The sequence below is a fragment of the Ascaphus truei genome, chromosome 3 (assembly GCF_040206685.1).
Source record: "Ascaphus truei isolate aAscTru1 chromosome 3, aAscTru1.hap1, whole genome shotgun sequence".
Lineage (NCBI taxonomy): Eukaryota > Metazoa > Chordata > Amphibia > Anura > Ascaphidae > Ascaphus > Ascaphus truei.
The window spans coordinates 193462735-193482245 of NC_134485.1; the positions used below are offsets into that span (position 1 = coordinate 193462735).

The 19511-nt window shown below is 39.7% G+C and overlaps 1 protein-coding gene across 1 annotated transcript in view; it reads left to right on the forward strand.

The window, feature by feature from the left end:
• Nucleotides 1-11638, forward strand: part of TAF15 (TATA-box binding protein associated factor 15) — a 31198-nt gene extending 19560 nt beyond the window's left edge. The window contains exons 6-14 of the mRNA XM_075589865.1: nucleotides 5437-5471; nucleotides 6639-6671; nucleotides 7142-7251; nucleotides 8553-8682; nucleotides 9008-9118; nucleotides 9641-9749; nucleotides 9842-9927; nucleotides 10449-10542; nucleotides 11322-11638. Of these exons, the coding sequence (XP_075445980.1) occupies nucleotides 5437-5471; nucleotides 6639-6671; nucleotides 7142-7251; nucleotides 8553-8682; nucleotides 9008-9118; nucleotides 9641-9749; nucleotides 9842-9927; nucleotides 10449-10542; nucleotides 11322-11361 (748 nt within the window). The 3' untranslated portion in view covers nucleotides 11362-11638. The remainder of the gene's footprint in view (nucleotides 1-5436; nucleotides 5472-6638; nucleotides 6672-7141; nucleotides 7252-8552; nucleotides 8683-9007; nucleotides 9119-9640; nucleotides 9750-9841; nucleotides 9928-10448; nucleotides 10543-11321) is intronic.
• The last annotated feature ends 7873 nt before the right edge of the window (nucleotides 11639-19511 follow it).

Below are 19511 nucleotides of genomic sequence, written 5' to 3' on the forward strand. Positions count from 1 at the left end.
CCTGGGTCTGAGAGATTTTTAGTATTTTATTGCGCCAGACTGCAAATATGGCTGCTGGGTCACTGATGGACCACAGAAACGTCATCGACTCCCAGAGCAAACACTGACCCATGTGGCCATTTTGTGTCCGGTTTGCCTAGTGGACAGCAGAGGCTGGCCAAACATAGGTGGCACGTAACTTTTTGTAGTGAAGTCACATGTATGTCAATTGTAAATATACATAGTCGTTCAGCGCTTTGTTTTACAACATAGTCTGTGTGTGTGAAAACGTCTATATGGTGAAAGCACTCCTAGAATAGGTGAAATCAATAAAAAGACTTAAGAGCGTGTGCTTGCCGGACGATCCAGGTTCACCTCTCTGGATCAAAACCATACAAAATAGATATCCACGGCACTCCAGGTTTTTAGAAAAATCGAAAATAAATTGTATTCCCTGATGTGTTGAATTAATGTGTTAATTTCAACCAGTGGAATACAAAAATAAGATCTGAGCAACGTTTAAGACCACATAGGTCCTTTCTCGAGCTCCTAAAATACACAAACACACACACGCACTTAGAATACACACATGGGATGGTTGGGACAGTGAATGTTTGAGTTCTACCATGTGTAATGCAGATGCGTTAAAGTTTTGTAAAGAAAATTAAGTCTTTTAAAGTACTTTTATTTTATTCTCTATTTCAAAGGCTTGTCATATTGTTTTACTTTCATCAAAGTTGTCCCGTACAGGTTTAGGTTTTCTGCACAGGATCCAATATGTGGTAAGAATATGAGTTAATATTGGATAACATAGATTGTCCAAGAAAACACATCGAATTATGTTTTTGATATAGTTTTGCATGTGCCCCAATATTAGTCTCGCTGTGTTTGGTCTGAAATAACTTCTCATACATAATTTGGATAAAACTGATAATAAATTTCTAGTGTTCTGTGGGGAAAAATGTTGCGCAGTATGGATATGTGACATTCTTCTGAGGCGGTCTTTGTATGTACTAGCTGTTGCTGACAGCCCGATTCTATTATAATTTGTCCAATACCCATCTTCCTCCATACCGTACAAGAGTAAGTAAAGGTTATTTCAGGAGTGTGCACTCTAACCGGTCTGCAATGTCAACTATTCTTTGCAGTTGTCGCATTAAATTATGGTCGAAAAAATGTAATCTACCTGCACTTGTCCAGTGTTGAAAGCCACTCGCAGAGCCGATTTAGGAAAGATTGCGGCTGCTGCGAAAATGTCGTTGGAAGCCAAGCTGCTTCCCAAAGTTGAGCTCCACAATGCTTTGCAGAGCTTTAAGCAAAGCATTATGGGGCACTTCTTCAGAGACCAGAGCTGTGATTGACAGCGCTGCTTGCAAAGACTTTTGGCAACAGCCGTGTCCATCCATCTTTCTTAAAGCCTTAAATAAGTCAACAGTCCTACAGAAAGGGGACTCTTAAAGAGGTAATCCAAGCATTTTTTCTTCATTTTTTTAAAATACAGGATTGAAGCAGGTAATCTCTCTCGCACTGAACCCTATTAATTTTGGCTCCGTGGACCCCTGCATCCAGAGGTGGATTCCTCATTTAAAGTCTGCCTGTGTTTTTTTCTTTTTTGGATCAAAGGGATGTGTGCCCCTCCTATTTTAATTGTTACTGACCTATAAAACAAAACTGATTATTTAGCGTACCTTTTTGATTCCGTTAGATCAGGGGTGCGCAAACTGGGGGCCATGAGATTTTCATGGGGGTGGGGGGCACCGCTGTCACAGAGGCCCCGCGCTCTTTCCCAAGACATTTAAATTAAATGCCGGGGGAGGCGTGAGGCCGCTGTAACTTCTCTTACCTTCTCAGCCGGCTGTTCGGCGATGTCGCCATGACAATACGGGGTCAAATGGCAACGTGTTGCCGCCGAAGCCACAGCAGGTGAGGGGGGGGGGGTGAGCAGACGGAGCGCGAACAGAAAAATGTGCGTACCGCTGCGTTAGGCTGCGGACATGGTACAGCCATCCGCGCTCCTCCGCGCTGAGGCCCGCCTGCTCAAGCCGGAGAGATATAATGGCTTTGCAGGCGAGGCAGTATGCGCGCTTGGGAGGCGTGGCAATGATGTCACGCCGCCGATGGCTCGCGCACCGTCAAGGTCACGCCGCCGATGTCATTGTCTTCACTCTGACTCTTCAACGCCCCAGCGCATTCGGAAACATTTTGAGGTGTCTGCTCTAATTCAGCGCGCTTCAGCACGCCTGCGGATGCTCGCGGAAGCCCCTTCTAAAGACATCCTTATTGAGGATGACAGGGCTCATCGCGGAGCGTCCGCACGGGACAGTCTGCCAGACCATGTCCGCAGCCTTAGATGCAAGTACGTGGTTACATGTTTACATCCATATGGAAAATTGTCTGTTTAGTACAATTTAAGGAGGAACTGGAATTCTATTGCATCTGAAAAGGGTGATGCACTTTGTGTAGTAGATCCGCTTTGTTTCTGTAAATTACATATTTTTACAATGTGTTATACTGTAGATGTATACTTTATTTATATTAGTTTGTGTAAAGCATCTGAATTGTGCTTGGTAGAGAACTCCTAAATAGAATTAAACAATGATGAAGAACAAATATCATATACAGAGTTGTATATGTTGGTTATATCCAGAAAGAATCACCAATACCTAGTAAATAGAGCAGCACCTATACTCTATCTGCTTCATTGTTTTTTAGCAACTTTTCCACCTTATTGTTCTAGCCTGTTTTTGTATTTTGAGGAAATATAATTTTAAAATCTTTTTGAAGATTGGCCATTTCAACAGATGTAGATGTATGTTACATGGCTGCGTTCATTTATTTTATGTATCCCCAAGACTTAAGTCCGCACACAAAGCAGCTCAGCTTTCAACTATTGATTTTGTTATTGTAATGGGATACAGTAGGGCCCCGCTTCTCGGCGATCCGCTGATACGGCGGTACCGGGAAGGGGGCCGCCATGTCTGCGCATGCGCAGAACAGGGAAGTCAGAGGTCGCGCATGCGCAGAACGGACGGTTGCCGAGGGTGCGCAGAACGGAGGGTGCGCATGCGCCGGAGGGGGAAATTGCCGGTTTGCGCGTGCGCACACTCTGAAAATCACCGATTCTGCTTTCCGTCGATTTTTGCTTGGCGGCGGGCCATTAGAACAGAACCCGCCGCATGCCCGGGCCCTCCTGTATATGATCTAACATTAGTATGCGTTGTGCTTAATCTGCAGTAAATATATATTTATGTATATATTTTTTTTTTACCCCGGTTACATAGTTATAGTAAATGAGGTCAAAGACATGTCCATCAAGTTCAACTTCATTTAAATGTGGACGACAGATACTTGTATTTACCGTATTTTGATCCAGAGGAAGGCAAATTCCATACTCTTGTGACACATTATCCCAGGGGTGCGCAAACTATTCAGTTTGCGGTCCCCTGCATGCTCGTGACCACTCCTTTCCTTGTCTTCAGTGTCAAATGACGCTGCGGGGGTCACGTGACCCCCGCAGCGTCTTTTGATGTCGCGTAAGGTAAGTTGCAGAGGCCTCATGCGATCCCCCGGCATTTCATTTCAATGCCTTGGGGAAGAGCGCGGAGCTCTGCAACTGCCACGCCTCTCGCCCTCCCCCGAGGAAAATCTTACGCCCCCAGCATTATCCAACGCTGTCTCATAAGGGAAAATTTAAATTCCTTCCTGAATCCTGTAATGGCAATCCGATTTTTCCCTGCATCAACATTCTTCCCATGTTTACTTATGTGGTATATCCCTGTATAACTTTCCTTTCTAAAAAGATGTTCAACCTTATTTTTTAACAAATCTATTGTATCTGCCATCACAGTCTCCATGGGTAATGAATTCCACATTTTAACTGCCCTTACTGTAAAGAACCCTTTCCTTTGTTGCTGGTGAAATCTCCTTTCCTCCAACCTTAAGGGATGACCCTGTGTCATTTGTACTGCCCTATGGATGAATAATTCTTTTGAAAGCTCCTTGTATTGATCCCAAATACATTTGTATATAGTTATCATATCCCATTTTACACGCCTCTCTCTTCTAATGTGAACAAATCTAATTTAGCTAGCCTCTCCTCAGAAGTCAGATTATCCATCCCCTTTATTAATTTGTTTGTGCATTCAATCTAGAAAACTGTTCTATAAAGTATTACTTATTTTTGGGGTCACTAGTTACCATGATTTGTTTACATAATGGCTTCATGATTATGATTCGTAGCATGGCATTATGTTGCAGTGTGGCTTATATAAAAGGTTTTTTCTTTGGTTAAGAAACCCTATAACTTTATTAAGTTTTGTGGAACCCCAACCACCTCTAGTAGCGCGTCTGAGATCAAGTGCATTGTACATTCTTCTGTATTTGGTGCCATTTTTAATGACCTGAAAATTGCACAGAACCTTTTAGGGATGCCCGGGGATGTCTTGTTGAAAAACACCCTGGCTTAGCCACTAGTTTCACAGCAGTTATCAGCCATGCTAAGATGTCAAGGCATACGGAGACCCAGGAAATGGGATGTGTTCATTCTAACATTATAACGCATGGTTCATTTATAATGCAGAAAGCGATAAAAGAAAAGACCCAATACTGTAGTAGCCACATAAGACATTCATCTGTCATTTTATTTATATTTTGGGTCAGGATAAGATGTTGTTTTTATTTTATTAGGTGTTTGGAACACTATCTTGAAGCACCAGAATTCTCCTTTAAATGTGAACAAATTACATTTGAAGAATTGTTACATTTTTGTAAGATTATACTGCAAGATCTCAGGCTTGTTTGTAATGCTGGCCTGCTGAAAATGTAATGTTTCTCATGACCAATACATCTTGTACAAACCAGACAGGACTACATTGTCCATTTAGCTGTGCTTCACTACCAGAAGGCACTGCAACTCATTTTAAAGTAATGTATTTAAAAGCCCTCTTGCAGGTTATTATCCTTTATTTGTAAAGCGCCAACATATTCCGCAGTGCAGTACAATGGGGGTGCAGAGAGACATCAATTGCATAAACTGAATGGCATACAAAGTAAGAACAGACCAGAGCAAACAGATACACAATGTAATGAGGGCGCTGCTCCTGAGCGCTTTACAATGTAAAGGAGCAAAGACATGGGGGCGCCCAAGTTACTTGACTGGCTCACTTGTGGACATACTGTATGTATGCTATGTAACTACACAACCCTTTACAAAGTAGGTGTTGGGCACTGTTTTTTTACTAGCGGGCTTTTAAATATTGGAATCTTATTTTTGAGGCTGGGTTAACATTCAATTACGAAACACCGTGGACTGCTGCATTAAGTGGCACTTCCTTTCCGTACATGGGAACCGATGAGGGAACTGCACTGATCATGGCAACTTGTTGTGGGATCTAAGCTCATCATCCCCGAGTGGTAAAGGGGGGCAAGAAAATCATGTCTCCGCTTTTTCCTCCGCAGCGGTGGCGACCGAGGAGGCTTCAAAAATTTTGGTGGTAAGTGCCCAGAACCTAGATCGTTTCCATGGAAATCCTGTCGCATTGAGCAGGAGCCCCCAGCTTCTTGTTTCAGGCCAGTAATATGCACTGCTACATCTGTGTGTAAATTGTAAACATCTAAAGGGCCAGTGTCAGTCTTAATGCTGCTCTGGGGTGGCAATGATGAGGCATATTCCCCCTACGAATCTACTCCAAGCCATACGTTCTCATGGATTTCCACTCAAGATGATCAAAAACATTTGTTTGTACGGTAAAAGATTTGCTTCTGTTCAGTTCCCAGTAAACTAGTTTCACAATCCTAAATATGGCACCCAGTAAGCAACTCTGCTTACTATATTAACTTTGGAGGTGTCTGCAAGCGTCAGGACGACTGTAGCATCTAAGCACGCATTTCATAATCCTATCAATGGTTTAACACCTTTTGGTTATTGCACTGCTCTTCCCCCCCCCACACCCCTTCCCCCCTGTTTTCCTGTCTTGTTGTTTTTTTTTAACTTGATCTACCTTGTAATCCTTCACCTCCCCCTGGCTTTTCTGCATATTTTGCCTCTAACAAACATGGAGAGCTATAGTTACACCTCCTCCATTACACCTAATTAACTTGCCACACCTTCAGTTTAATAAGCAGCCACAAGTATTTGCAATGCCCTTTGGCTCTGAAGAGGTTAAAACCCGAATTCATAGGAAACTACTGGCATATAATTCTTTGCCGTTTCCTGTTTGTTCCTTCCCCCCCCCCCCCCCCCGAGGATGACAAATTGGTCTTTTGCAAAAGTATGTATATCTTTTTCATGCCAGTTTGTTGCATGAAGGGATCCACTGAAAGTATGTTGATAAACCGTGTTAACCCCTTCAGTGCCACAAGAGCCTGTAGAGCTTTGCAGAACAATGGGGTTAATTGTTCCTCTTATTCACAATCCGAAGGCAAATGAAGCTTTATTTGGTTATCAAGGAGACAAAAAGTCTAAAGAACTTAAGAGTATTTTATTTTTCTTTCTTGATTAAATAGATTTTCTTGTGTTGTAGCTGTAACGATTTTGGGTGCTTAAGCTTTTTTTTAATTTTATTTTTTTGCATCTTTGTTTACATGTTGGGTACTAAGCAGCTGACATTACTTATTTTCACTTAGTCTGCCCAATCCCCTTCTTCTGTCCTTTATTATAGGTCCTAAAGATTATGGGAGCAAACCTGAGCAAGGTGGGTACCACCTGCACTATGCTAGTCAGAATGAATAGACTACCGCTTTGGGGTTTTAATGTATGACATCCCCTCAGTGCAAAAGCTTTTAGCACTTGTGGGCTAAATATAAAATATATGTAATATATTGATACACACCTAATTTATAACACAAAATAATTTGACTTCAAAATGTACAGTTCCAAGATTAATGTATCATCTGTTGGGAAACAGTTATTTCCTGTAGCAAGCAAGAAAGTGGTGCTTGGTAATGTGTGTGTCTGCATGATCAAGGCACATACCAGGCTGATCTTATGTCACTGGTGACCTTCTTGCTTGTAAACATATTTTTTTCTCGACTAAAAGTTTAAACGTCACAGGCCTTTGTGAAGGTAGCGAGCAGGCAGGGTTAAGAGGTCATTGCAAGGTACATAATATCTCCTTGGCTTGTGTGACATTTGTTGGGTTTTCTTTTTCCCCCTCTTGTACAGACAGCGATCAGGACAACTCTGACAATAACACCATATTTGTCCAGGGTCTGAGTGAGGATGTGGCACCAGAGCAAGTGGGGGACTTCTTCAAGCAGATTGGCATAATAAAGGTATATTGGTCAAATCAATTGTAATTGTTTGGACTCGATGTGTCAACCTAAATTATGTTTCTGCAGTATCTCACATTGACAACCAGAAGGTGCATATTTGAAACATTTCTTCACAATACTGTACGTACATTAAGGTGGGTGTCCGGTTTCTCACAGTTTATTAATTGAACATTTATTGCTCGGCCTGGTCTTCCCACGACTTTGAGATCACTAGACTTCAGGCAATCACAGAAGCTCAGTATATCCATTTATATAAGTCTCTGAAGTCTGCGTTGAAATCGGCTCTGTGCTGCCTGGCTGTAGAGATCAAGTTAGAAGAGCAGAGGTTTCCATTTCAATGCTCTACTGCAGGCTAATGGTGTTGGCAAATTCAAATGAAATCTCGTGTAACTGGGATAAACTAAAAGACCCAATCTGTGTAGCTCATTGGGCTCTGGTGAGTTATACCCAGTGTCTTAATGCCTTGCTTTCCACTAGCCCTTTTATGAAGGTAGATTTTTGTAATGTTTGGGTAGCAATTATTTCTTACCATAAAGGAAGAAAAAGCTGCGGTGTGGCATTTTCTGCATTGCGTAGTCATCATTGTTGCAGGATGCAAGTGGCTGCACAGGGCTGTCTACTTCACCTGATGCACAGAACCAGGACTTTGAGTCTTCTAAATTTAAAATGGTAAAAAAGCTAACATAGATAATAGGTGCTGCAAAAGAAGGGCGGCACACTGAAGTCATGAAACCAATATGTCAGGGTTTTTATGAATGATGCATCAGATAGTTTTAAAGTGGATAAAATGGCGGTTCTCCACTCAAGGGAAAAAAAGTAACCAATGAATCCAAGTGACAACTAATAATATTTTAGCCTTAAAATGGGATTTCGTTGCCCTCGATAATTCCAAAGCGTGAAGCAGACAGGTTTCGTAATCGGTGGTAATAAACAGAGAGCTGGAGGACTAAGAAAAATAACATCTCATAGAATAGGTGGAAGAGAGGCTAATGATTTGTCATTCATAAAAAAACACATGGCACTGTAATAAATTGCTTGTTCTGCTTAGAAGTGGGAAAACAATGACTTTGTATTTATAACATACATGTCAATTAGAGCAAAAGTATTTGATATTGTACGCAGGAAAATAAATTGATAACTTAATATTTGAATCTCCCCCCTCCCCTTTATTTTTGTATTTTTTGGTGCAGAAGAATGGGTTGTAATGAAATACAGCACTGTTTCCTTTTATTTAGAGCAGCATCCCGATAATACAATGGTATGGTATTAAGAGTGAGTTGTCACAATCTGTTTCCTTTTAGATTAACAAGAAGACGGGCAAACCGATGATAAATCTTTACACAGACAAAGAGACTGGCAAGTCCAAAGGAGAGGCCACGGTGTCGTTTGATGATCCTCCCTCAGCCAAAGCTGCTATTGCGTGGTTTGATGGTGAGAAGACTTTTTAAACTTCACTGTAAAGAAGCCTCAGGGCCCACAAATAAAGGTTTCATATTGCTGTTCCATGGCTAGAGCAGATATGCAGCAGCTGTGTGTACTGTCAACACATGTTCTAAATGGTAATGTATAAATAGTAGATTTGCTTCCTGTAAAACTTTCTGGCAGAAGGGAGTTGATATTTTCAGTAATAGAAATACATAAGGAGAATTGTTCTCTAGCAGAAAGTAAAATAAGTGGCTAAACTTTAATTGAATTACATAATTACGCTGCATTCCCAGCTTCTTTGAAGATCAACTTTTGCTTGCCCACTTTGCAGGAAAGGATTTTCTTGGCAATATTCTCAAAGTCTCCTTTGCTACTCGAAGGCCGGAGTTCATGAGAGGTGGTGGGTCCGCACCAGGAGCGGGAGGAGGAAGACGTGGGGGTGGTGAGTACATTAAGATTTCTCCTGGCAAAATGCTCATCAAGTTATTAGCTTGTTATTTACTTGAGTATTCATTTTAGTGATTTTTAAGTGCACCAATATTTTAATTTGAAGCACGTCATGTATTTATTTATTTTGAGAACCAAGCGAGTTTCCAGGGCTTAACCGCACTATTTTCGGCTCCAGGGATGTCGGAATTTTTTATTTATTTAATAGCTTCTTACTGATTGCACTTGTAATAAAGTGTAGCTGCAATTTACATTAGATTCATGGTTTTTATCCATGTCACTTACTGTATGTGGGATCATTTTCTTTTACTTTGCAAATATGCGGCTTTCAGGTGTAGAAATCATGATTAAACTCTTACCTCCACTTTTACTACAATGTCTACTAGGTTTACATCATGGCAGTGCTTATAACCACCTTTGTTTTCTGAATATGTTATGAGTATGTTGTAGCAGACTATTTCTTCCGTTGTAAAACTGCTCACAACCAGTCTCTCTAAACTATTAAATTTTTCCACAGGTTCCAGGGGTGGGGGTGGCGGCGGCGGCGGCGGTGGTTTTGGGGGTCGTGGCTCTTTCAGAGGTGGCAGTGGTGGGCCACAGAATGGAGACTGGCTCTGCACCAATTCGTAAGTTTCTTCTTCCCTGTAGCTGCAAACGTGTGTTCTGCTGCTTCTGCTCCTTTTTAGTTCTATAACATCTGTCTTGATGGCCTCCTCAGCTCCTGCAGTAATGTGAACTTTGCCAGAAGGGATTCATGCAACCAGTGCGGGGAGCCTAGACCAGAAGACGCACGACCGAGTGGAGGTTGGTGGATACCCCAAAGTTACTTTTATTGTTTGATGTTTTTTACTGGAAAGCTTGAATAGCACATACCACACCCCGTTTGTTTTTGTTTTTTGTATATGCTCAGCTTTTTTTTTTTTTTTTCCCCCAGACCTTTTTTATGCATCATCACTAAATGGCTAAACCAGGGTTGTGTGGTAGCCATTTTTTGTATCCCAAAAGTTTATTGAATTGTGACTTCCTTGAAGTAGTGTAACACCTTTTTGTTTGATTGCATCTGAGTAAAATGCTGCTCAACAAGTATAAAAGTGACGCTATCTTTTATGTAAGTAATGTTTGTGCCCTTATTCTCTGAAAAAAACTACATGTATGCATGTATATTTTTGTTTATACATTGCCTGCAAATAAATATTAGAACAACGGAAATATAACCAATAAGTGCATCCAGCACAAGCACGCAATTAGAAAAAGAACCATCTTGGTACACATTTGAACTGCAGGGTAATTAACTTTTGTTTTTGTGTGTGCGCTTGCTGCTATAGATCGTGGAAGAGGCGGCTATGGAGGAGATAGAGGCTACAGAGGACGTGGAAGGGGAGGGGACAGAGGTGGATATGGAGGAAAGATGGGAGGCCGGTAAGGATGCCCATAAAATTGAATTTCTCACATTTTAACTCTATGCCCTGTCTTCCTATCAATTTACATTGACTGCTTATGCTTAGAGGTATTATTTTTTTTATTATGTTTTTTAACTTAACATTTTTGTGGTAAACATGTTTTTGAAAAGAGTTATGCTATTTATGTAGTATTTTGGTTGTAAAATGGTTTGCCAGTCCACAAAGCCCCAGGTGAATGGTTTACGTCTGCCATCATTAGTCAAACTGCTAAACATAAGTACTGTAAAAGATATGTTTAAATACAGTGTTACCGACAAAAAGCAATACATTCTCCTTTTTCACAAGATGCGAACAAGTCCTTTACTTTAAGGGTAATTGAATATGCTTTAAGTTGTCCCGTTAATGACACTTTTTTTAATTGTTTCAATCTGTCAGTTTTTGATGGCCATTGACTCTAGACATGAAATTGCTACCAAATATTTTGTTCCCCATAATATTTCATACTTGGCAGCTTAATTGTATACAATGAGGTTCAGTTCAGTACTTCTCTTGAATCTGATTGTTCTTGTGCTGTACATAGGATTTTTGCCGCCCCATAGAGGTTACCATCTGTCACAAGGAGCTGACACAGGGATTTGAACCAGACTCCCCTGTTTCAGTGTTCAGAGTCTGTGCCTTTACTCACTGAGCCACTCCTACAGCTCTTTCACCGTAGCCCTGATTAATAGTTCTAACTGTAGTAAGCTTTGAAAATCTGTTCCCTTTGAATTCAGATAGTCTTTTTTTTTTATCTTTCAGGAATGACTTTAGAAGCGACCAACGCAACAGGCCTTACTGAAGTTCATCTCCTGTCTTCTATTATACACGTGGCCTCCATATGGTTAGCGGAATTATGTCACAGGATTCTTTTATTATTTTTTTGTTTTGACTTTGTTTTTCCCAAAAAATGTGAGGGTTTTTTTTGTTTTTTTTAGCAAACCCTTTCAAATTTAACTAATTTCTGAGTTTTGTCCCCAATTTGTTCCACTTAAGAAGGCTTAAAGATTGATGAAACAATGAATATTGCCAATATGTGTTTTTGTAATACAATAAATAAGACTTGTTTTTATTTGTTATGCTGTTTGTTTTCTTGTCTAGATAGGAAGATAGTTACCTAATACTGATACTGCACATTTCTCTTGGGGTAAAATAGCTGCCGGATAGAGTAGTGATGCTTCAAATATATTAAACATTGTGAGCTTAACTTGTACTCCGAGCCATATCCCAAAAAGAACATGCATGTGTCCATTGTGTTGCAGATTGCTGTTTTAATCATAACTAAGAGTTGAACACTCCCAAACATATGTAAATAATTTTTTAACTACTGTATAACTTTTGAAAACATATGGTGTGTTGCATTGTTTGAGATACTGGTACTTTAACTCATGCCTCCATAAACCTGGTATTTATTAGTCAATATATGCCAACAAATTTGTCTTATTTATATTTTCTACGGTATATACTGTTTTGAGGAACCTGTAGAACCCACTAACCCTTGCAGTACACATTCCTATTATACAGCACACATACGTTTCTCAGAAGGAACACATTACTCCTGTGTTCTGCTCTGTTTTTTTTTTTTTTTTTTTAAACGATCCTTTATTGTAGATTGACATATACATTGAAACAACGCATCATACAAAGAAAACCATGTTTACATCATATACATGGAAAGCCATACAATATTTTGGCTCAATTTCTTTAGATTATCTATCAGATCTGTGAGGCCTGGCTTCTTGCATGTTTTCTCATATTCTCTTTATATAAAGATTATACAATAAGATAAATAAAATGAACCAACTCAAAAGCGATCAAATCTGATTGAATTAAACATACTAAGATTTAAACAAAACAATGATGGCCTCTAAGGGGGTCTACAGGCTAGGGTAGGAACAAGAATATATATATATATATATATATATATATAAATATATATATATAAATATTAACCCAAGCAGACAAACATGGGGAAGGAAAAAAAAACCCACTAACATCGGCATTGACCCAAATCCTGATCAATTGCCATAAATAACCCCATAGATTCCCACTCTCTAAAAACTGCAGATTCATTGCCCACCTGAAAATCTACGTTTCCAACTAATGGCAAGTATTTTTATCAGTACTTTGGGTTCTTTTAAAAGGCCCAGGAGTTTCATGCAGGCTCTCCATGTGTCTGCTAACAATATATTGTTTCTTACTTCTACTGGTATACTTTGATCTTGAATTTGTGTAAGAGTTGATAGAGATATTGCTGCTCCAATAGCTTTATCAGCGGCAGCAGCAACACTTGTGTACTTGTTAGCCATTCTCTTGTTATTTTCAACAGGCATATATAATTACACTTTTCGAGGTCTTTGAAGAAATAACCTCCTGTATCTTTATGCAATTTCAGTTTTGCCATGCTGATTCTGTTTCTTACCTCCCTAAATAAAATTTGATATCTCTATTTAATCGTTGTGAGTCTCTTTTTCTTAGCAATAGTGGTATCATTAATAAATAGTCAATTCTTGTAATACCTGTCATTTTGTAAGAGACCTATATGCCCAAGCATACTTGATGGAAAAGTTTTCCAAATACTGGAGCTTTTTGCATAAATTGGCTATACCAGCACTAACATTAATATCATACAATTTTAGGTTTCACAGGATCAAGATTCCCAGGTATTTTATACTGCTAGCTATTATAAAATGGCATTTTATTGCCAAACCGGTATTTTGTTTGATTGTATGTTCAGAGTTTCTGATTTTGTAATATTTATTTTATGGCCTGAAAATGAACCAAAAATCTCCAGAATAATAGGAAAGGCAATTTCGGGTCTGTTGATGAACAGTAAGGCGTCTTCCGCATACATGGCAATCCTAATCTCTGTTTCCCTATCCTAATCCCTTCAAACTCCTGACAATTCCTCAAATAGATAGCCAGGGGTTCCAGGGCAATAGCAAACAATAGAGGGAGATAGTGGGCAACCCTGTTTAGTCCCTCTTTAAATCGAATATTTGTGAAGGGAAATTGCCCGCAAAAACCCTAGCTCTTGGTTTAGTATAAATCCCCTTAATAGCATTTTCGAATTCACCCAGCTTGCGTGTACTGACTGATATGTGTGGTTGATTTCAAGTGCTGGTTGTTTAAAGTGTGTGCAGTTAGAACCAGAAGCAGTTTGAACAAGGAAGCGGTTAAACAAGGTATAGTATATTGAAGTACAGTTTACTGTTAGTCCTTCTAAACTTCATAGTTGCTAGAATGAGCAGGATTGAAAATGCCGCTCAATGCACATCTTGCCACATGTATGTGCACTTGGAGCAGCTGTTCCAAGGAGCATACTGCTGTGAAAAGTGTGAGCGGGTGGTCTCTTTAGAGTCAGAGATTGCTGATCTGAAGAGGCAACTTGCAATATTGAGGGACATTGGCAATCTTGAAAGGGAATTAGAGCTCACTGAGCAGGCCCTTGCTTCGACTAGTGCAGATGGTGGCACTGTTAGTGAGGAGCAGGTAGGTAGCTTGGTTGCTGTTAGTGAGGAACAGGTAGATAGCTGGGTGACAGTTAGAAGAGGAAGCAGGGGCAATAGGGAGAGGCAGGTCGTTTCTGAGCTGACACATCCCAATAGATTTGCCATGTTGAGTGAAGATATTGGGAATGTTGGGGCAGAAATGGCAAGGCTGGGGGAGACTAATTCCTCTAGCAGCCAGGGGAAGAGTTCCTCCAGCACAGTGGGGACTCCGGATGCTCAGATACAAAGAAAGATTGTGGTGGTAGGGGACTCCATTATTAGGAAGGTAGATAGGGTAATCTGTTGCCAGGACCGCATGAACCGAACAGTTTGTCTCCCGGGTGCTCGGGTTCGGCACATTGCGGATCGGGTAGACAGATTGTTGGGGGGGGGGGGCTGGGATTGACCCGGCAGTCTTGGTACACGTTGGCACCAATGACAAAGTTAGAGAAAGATGGAGGGTCCTAAAAAATGATTACAGGAATCTAGGCCAAAAGCTTAAGGCAAGGACCTCCAAGGTAGTATTTTATGAAATACTACCAGTGTCATGCGCTACCGCAGGGAGACAGTCAGAGATCAGGGAGGTTAATGCATGGCTAAGAAAGTGGTGCAGGAAGGAGGGGTTTGGGTTTTTAGAGCACTGGGACTCCTTTTCTGAGAGGTGCCATCTATATTCTAGGGTCGGATTGCACCTCAATGAAGAGGGATCTTCTGTGCTAGGGGGGAGAATGCTAAAAAGGTTGGAGGAGATTTTAAACTAGGATGGAGGGGGAAGGGGAATGAAACAGATAATGAACTAAATGGAATAGATGAGGATACAAGGTGGTATGGAGGTAGAATGGGGGCAAGTGCAAGTTTGACAAGCAGTGAGACACCCATAGTAAATACAGATAATACTAGAAAACTTCTAAAGACTACACAAAGTGGGCGCAGAAAGGAAGGAGCAGATAAGATAATAGTACAGGCTGAAAAAAAACTGAAATGCCTGCTTGCTAATGCAAGAAGCCTGACAGATAAAATGGGGGAGCTTGAATTAATAGCTGCAAGGGAGCAGTATGATATCATCGGCATTACTGAAACATGTTGGGATGAAACTCATGACTGGACAGTTCATTTAGAGGGTTATTCCCTTTTTCGGAAGGATCGAACAAAGAGAAGGGGAGGTGGAGTATGTTTATATGTTAAACCGGATCTAAAACCTATTATAAGGGATGATGTCTATGAAGGGAATTATGAAAATTTAGAGACTTTGTGGATAGAAATTAGCAGTGGAGGTAAAAGTATAAAGAAAATGTTTGTGGGAATATGCTATAAACCACCAAATATCTGTGAGATTGAGGAAGCTAAAATACTTTTGCAAATGGAGAAGGCATCAAAACTGGGTCATGTTTGCATAATGGGAGATTTTAATTATCCAGACATAGACTGGGGCAATGAGATTAGTGTTACAACAAAAGGGAACAGGCTTTTGGGGGTGCTTAAAGACAATTATATGACCCAAATTATTGAGGAACCAACCAGAAGAGGGGCAGTTCTGGATTTGGTCATATCAAACAATGTAGCAGTAATAACAAATATTCAAGTCCTGGAACATTTGGGTAACAGTGATCATAACATGGTCTCGTTTGAAATAAATTATCAAAAAACAGATTACTTGGGTTCAACAAAGACCTTCAACTTTGGAAAGGCAGATTTTAATAAACTGAGGTCTAATCTAGTCGTAATACAATGGGATGATGTTTTTGCAGGGAAAAATGTAGATGACAAATGGGCAGTCTTTAAAACATTGTTTGAAAAGCACACTTATCAGTGTATACCCTTGGGTAATAAGTATAAAAGAATTAAGTCAAAACCAATGTGGCTAAATAAACAGGTAGGAGAGGAAATGGACAAGAAGAGGAAGGCGTTTAGATTCTTTAAGTCAGAAGGGACAGAGACATCGTATTAGAAGGAATGTAACAAAAATTGCAAAAGGGCAATCAAATTAGCAAAAATGGATAATGAAAAAAGGATTGCAATAGAAAGTAAGGTCAACCCTAAAAAGTTCTTTAAGTACCTTAATAACAAAAAAATGAGAAAAGAAAATATAGGACCCTTTCAGTGTGAGATGGGTAGGCAGATTATTGGAGATAAGGAAAAAGCTGAGGTATTAAACAAATTCTTTGCCTCTGTGTTTACCAGGGAAGAATCAAGTTCAATAGTAGTGCCGCAGGAAGAAGCCACAACCTCCATATTAATGAACAATTGGTTAACTGAGGAAGAAGTTCATAAGCGACTTGAAAAAATTAAAGTAAATAAGGCACCTGGCCCCGATGGCATACATCCAAGAGTTCTCAAGGAGTTGAGCTCAGTAATAGTAAAACCATTATATTTAATATTCAAGGACTCCATTTCCACAGGCTCAGTACCACAAGATTGGCGTAAAGCAGATGTGGTGCCTATATTTAAAAAGGGAGCTAGATCACAACTAGGAAATTACAGACCTGTAAGCCTGACTTCAATAGTAGGAAACTACTTGAATAATATAATAGTTAATATTGAATAATAATAACTACTCGGATAATATTCAGGAATACCTAATGGAAAACAAAATTATTAGTAATAGTCAGCATGGATTTATGAAGGATAGATCATGCCAAACTAACCTTATTTGTTTCTTTGAGGAGGTAAGTAGGAATTTAGACCAGGGTAATGCAGTTGATGTGGTCTACTTAGATTTTGCAAAGGCTTTTGATACGGTTTCACACAAGAGGTTGGTGTACAAAATAAAGAAAATTGGACTCAGTAATAATATATGCATTGAAAACTGGTTAAAGGACACAACAGAGGGTTGTCATAAATGGAACTTTTTCAGGTTGGGCTAAAGTCGTGAGTGGAGTACCTCAGGGATCGGTACTGGGACCCCTGCTTTTTAACTTGTTTATTAATGACCTTGAGGTTGGGATCGAGAGCAAAGTCTCCATCTTTGCTGATGATACTAAATTGTGTAAGGTAATAGAATCAGAGCAGGATGTAATTTCTCTTCAGAAGGACTTGGAGAGACTGGAAACGTGGGCAGGTAAATGGCAGATGAGGTTTAATACAGGTAAATGTAAGGTTATGCATTTGGGATACAAGAATAAAAAGGCGACTTACAAATTAAATGGAGATATATTGGGGGAATCCTTGATGGAGAAGGATTTAGGAGTGCTTGTAGACAACAGGCTTAGCAATAGTGCCCAATGTCATGCAGTAGCTGCAAAGGCAAACAAGATCTTATCTTGCATCAAACGGGCAATGGATGGAAGGGAAGTAAACATAATTATGCCCCTTTACAAAGCATTAGTAAGACCACACCTTGAATATGGAGTACAATTTTGGGCACCAATCCTAAGAAAAGACATTATGGAACTAGACAGAGTGCAGAGAAGAGCCACCAAATTAATAAAGGGGATGGACATTCTAACTTATGAGGAGAGGCTAGCTAAATTAGATTTATTTACATTAGAAAGAGGTGTCTAAGAGGGGATATGATAACTATATACAAATATATTCAGGGACAATACAAGGAGCTTTCAAAAGAACTATTCATCCCACGGACAGTACAAAGGACTCGGGGCCATCCCTTAAGATTGCAGGAAAGGAAATTTCACCAGCAACAAAGGAAAGGGTTCTTTACAGTAAGGGCAGTTAAAATGTGGAATTCATTACCCATGGAGACTGTGATGGCAGATACAATAGATTTGTTCAAAAAAAGGTTGGACATCTTTTTAGATGGGGAAAGGTATACAGGGATATACCAAATAAGTATACATAGGAAGGATGTTGATCCAGGGATTAATCCGATTGCCAATTATTGGAGTCAGGAAGGAATTAATTTTTCCCCTTAATGGGGTTTTTTGTTTGCCTTCCTCTGGATCAATAAGTATAGATATAGGATAAAGTATCTGTTGTCTAAATTTAGCATAGGTTGAATTTGATGGACGGAAGTCTTTTTTCAACCTCATCTACTATGTAACTATGTAACATAGTTACTATGTAACTATGTAACCCACAATCCCAAATTTCTGTGTCGCAGTATATAAATGATCCCACACTACCATATCAAAGGCATGGGGACTCTAAAGTCATGATATTCTGTACCTGTTGGATCACAGCTAGCACTTTCCTAATATTTGAAGTCGTGTTTCTGCCCCATATGAACCCCGTTTGGTCTGGGGATATTACAGATGGTAAATGGACCTTTAAACTTTCAGCCAGAACTTTTGCATATAATTTATAATCAATATTTAGTAATGAGATTGGTCTATATGAGGCCACATCGTCTGGGATTCTGCCCGCCTTGTGAATTACTTTGATAGCTGCCTGCGTGAAGCTACTATGGGCATTTGTAACCATTTAATAAATGGTTAAATAGTCTCGTTAAAGGGTGTACTACATTCTCGCCCACTGTCTTGTAGAATTCACCTGCAAAACCCTCTTGCTCTGGAGCTTTTAAACATTTTAAGGCATTGGTTGTCTTTCGAACCTCAGTTTCCTGGATTGGATTGTTCAAATCTGCGCGTGCTTGATCAGATTTTTGGGGGCAAGATTTTACTCCAAAATGTTTTCTTATTTTGGAAAGAAATACTTTTTGGGGAATAAAGATCCTTATAAAAAATCTGTGCAGAGAAGAGCCACCAAATTAATAAAGGGGATGGAAAATCTGATTTATGATAGGCTAACTAAATTAGATTTGTTTAGATTGGAAAGTGGGTGTCTAAGAGGGGATATGATGACTATCGTATATATACAAATATATTCGGGGACAATACAAGGACCTTTCAAAAGAACTATTCATCCCAAGAGCAGTACAAAAGACATCCCTTAAGATTTGAAAAATGGAGATTTCACCAGCAATAAGGAAAGGGTTCTTTACAGTAAGGGCAGTTAAAATGTGGAATTTATTACACATGGAGACTGTGATGGCAGATACAATAGATATATTAAAAAAAAGTTAGACATCTTTTTAGAAAGGAAATGTATACAGGGATATACCAAATAAGTAAACATGGGAAGGATGTTGATCCAGGGAGTAAACTGATTGCCAATATTTGTAGTCAGGAAGAAATGTATGTTTCCCCTTATGAGAGATAATTAGATGATATTTCACTGGGGTTTTCTGGTTGCCTTCCTCTGGATCAATATACTGTAAATACAAATATAGGATAAGTATCTGTCGTCTAAATTTAGCATCGGTTGAACTTGATGGACGTCTGTCTTTTTTGCAACCTCATTTACTATGTAACTATATTCTGATAGGCCTATCGTCGCCAACACATGGAACAGATATCTCCAGTCTAGCCTATCAAAGGCCTTCTGTGTCTAAAGATAACAGCATTGCTTGGCTCTTAGACGGCTCTAGCCATATGGATAAGGTCAACTGTACTGATATTATCCAGAGTCAAAGGGAGGAATCTGACCTGATCAAAATGAATCATTT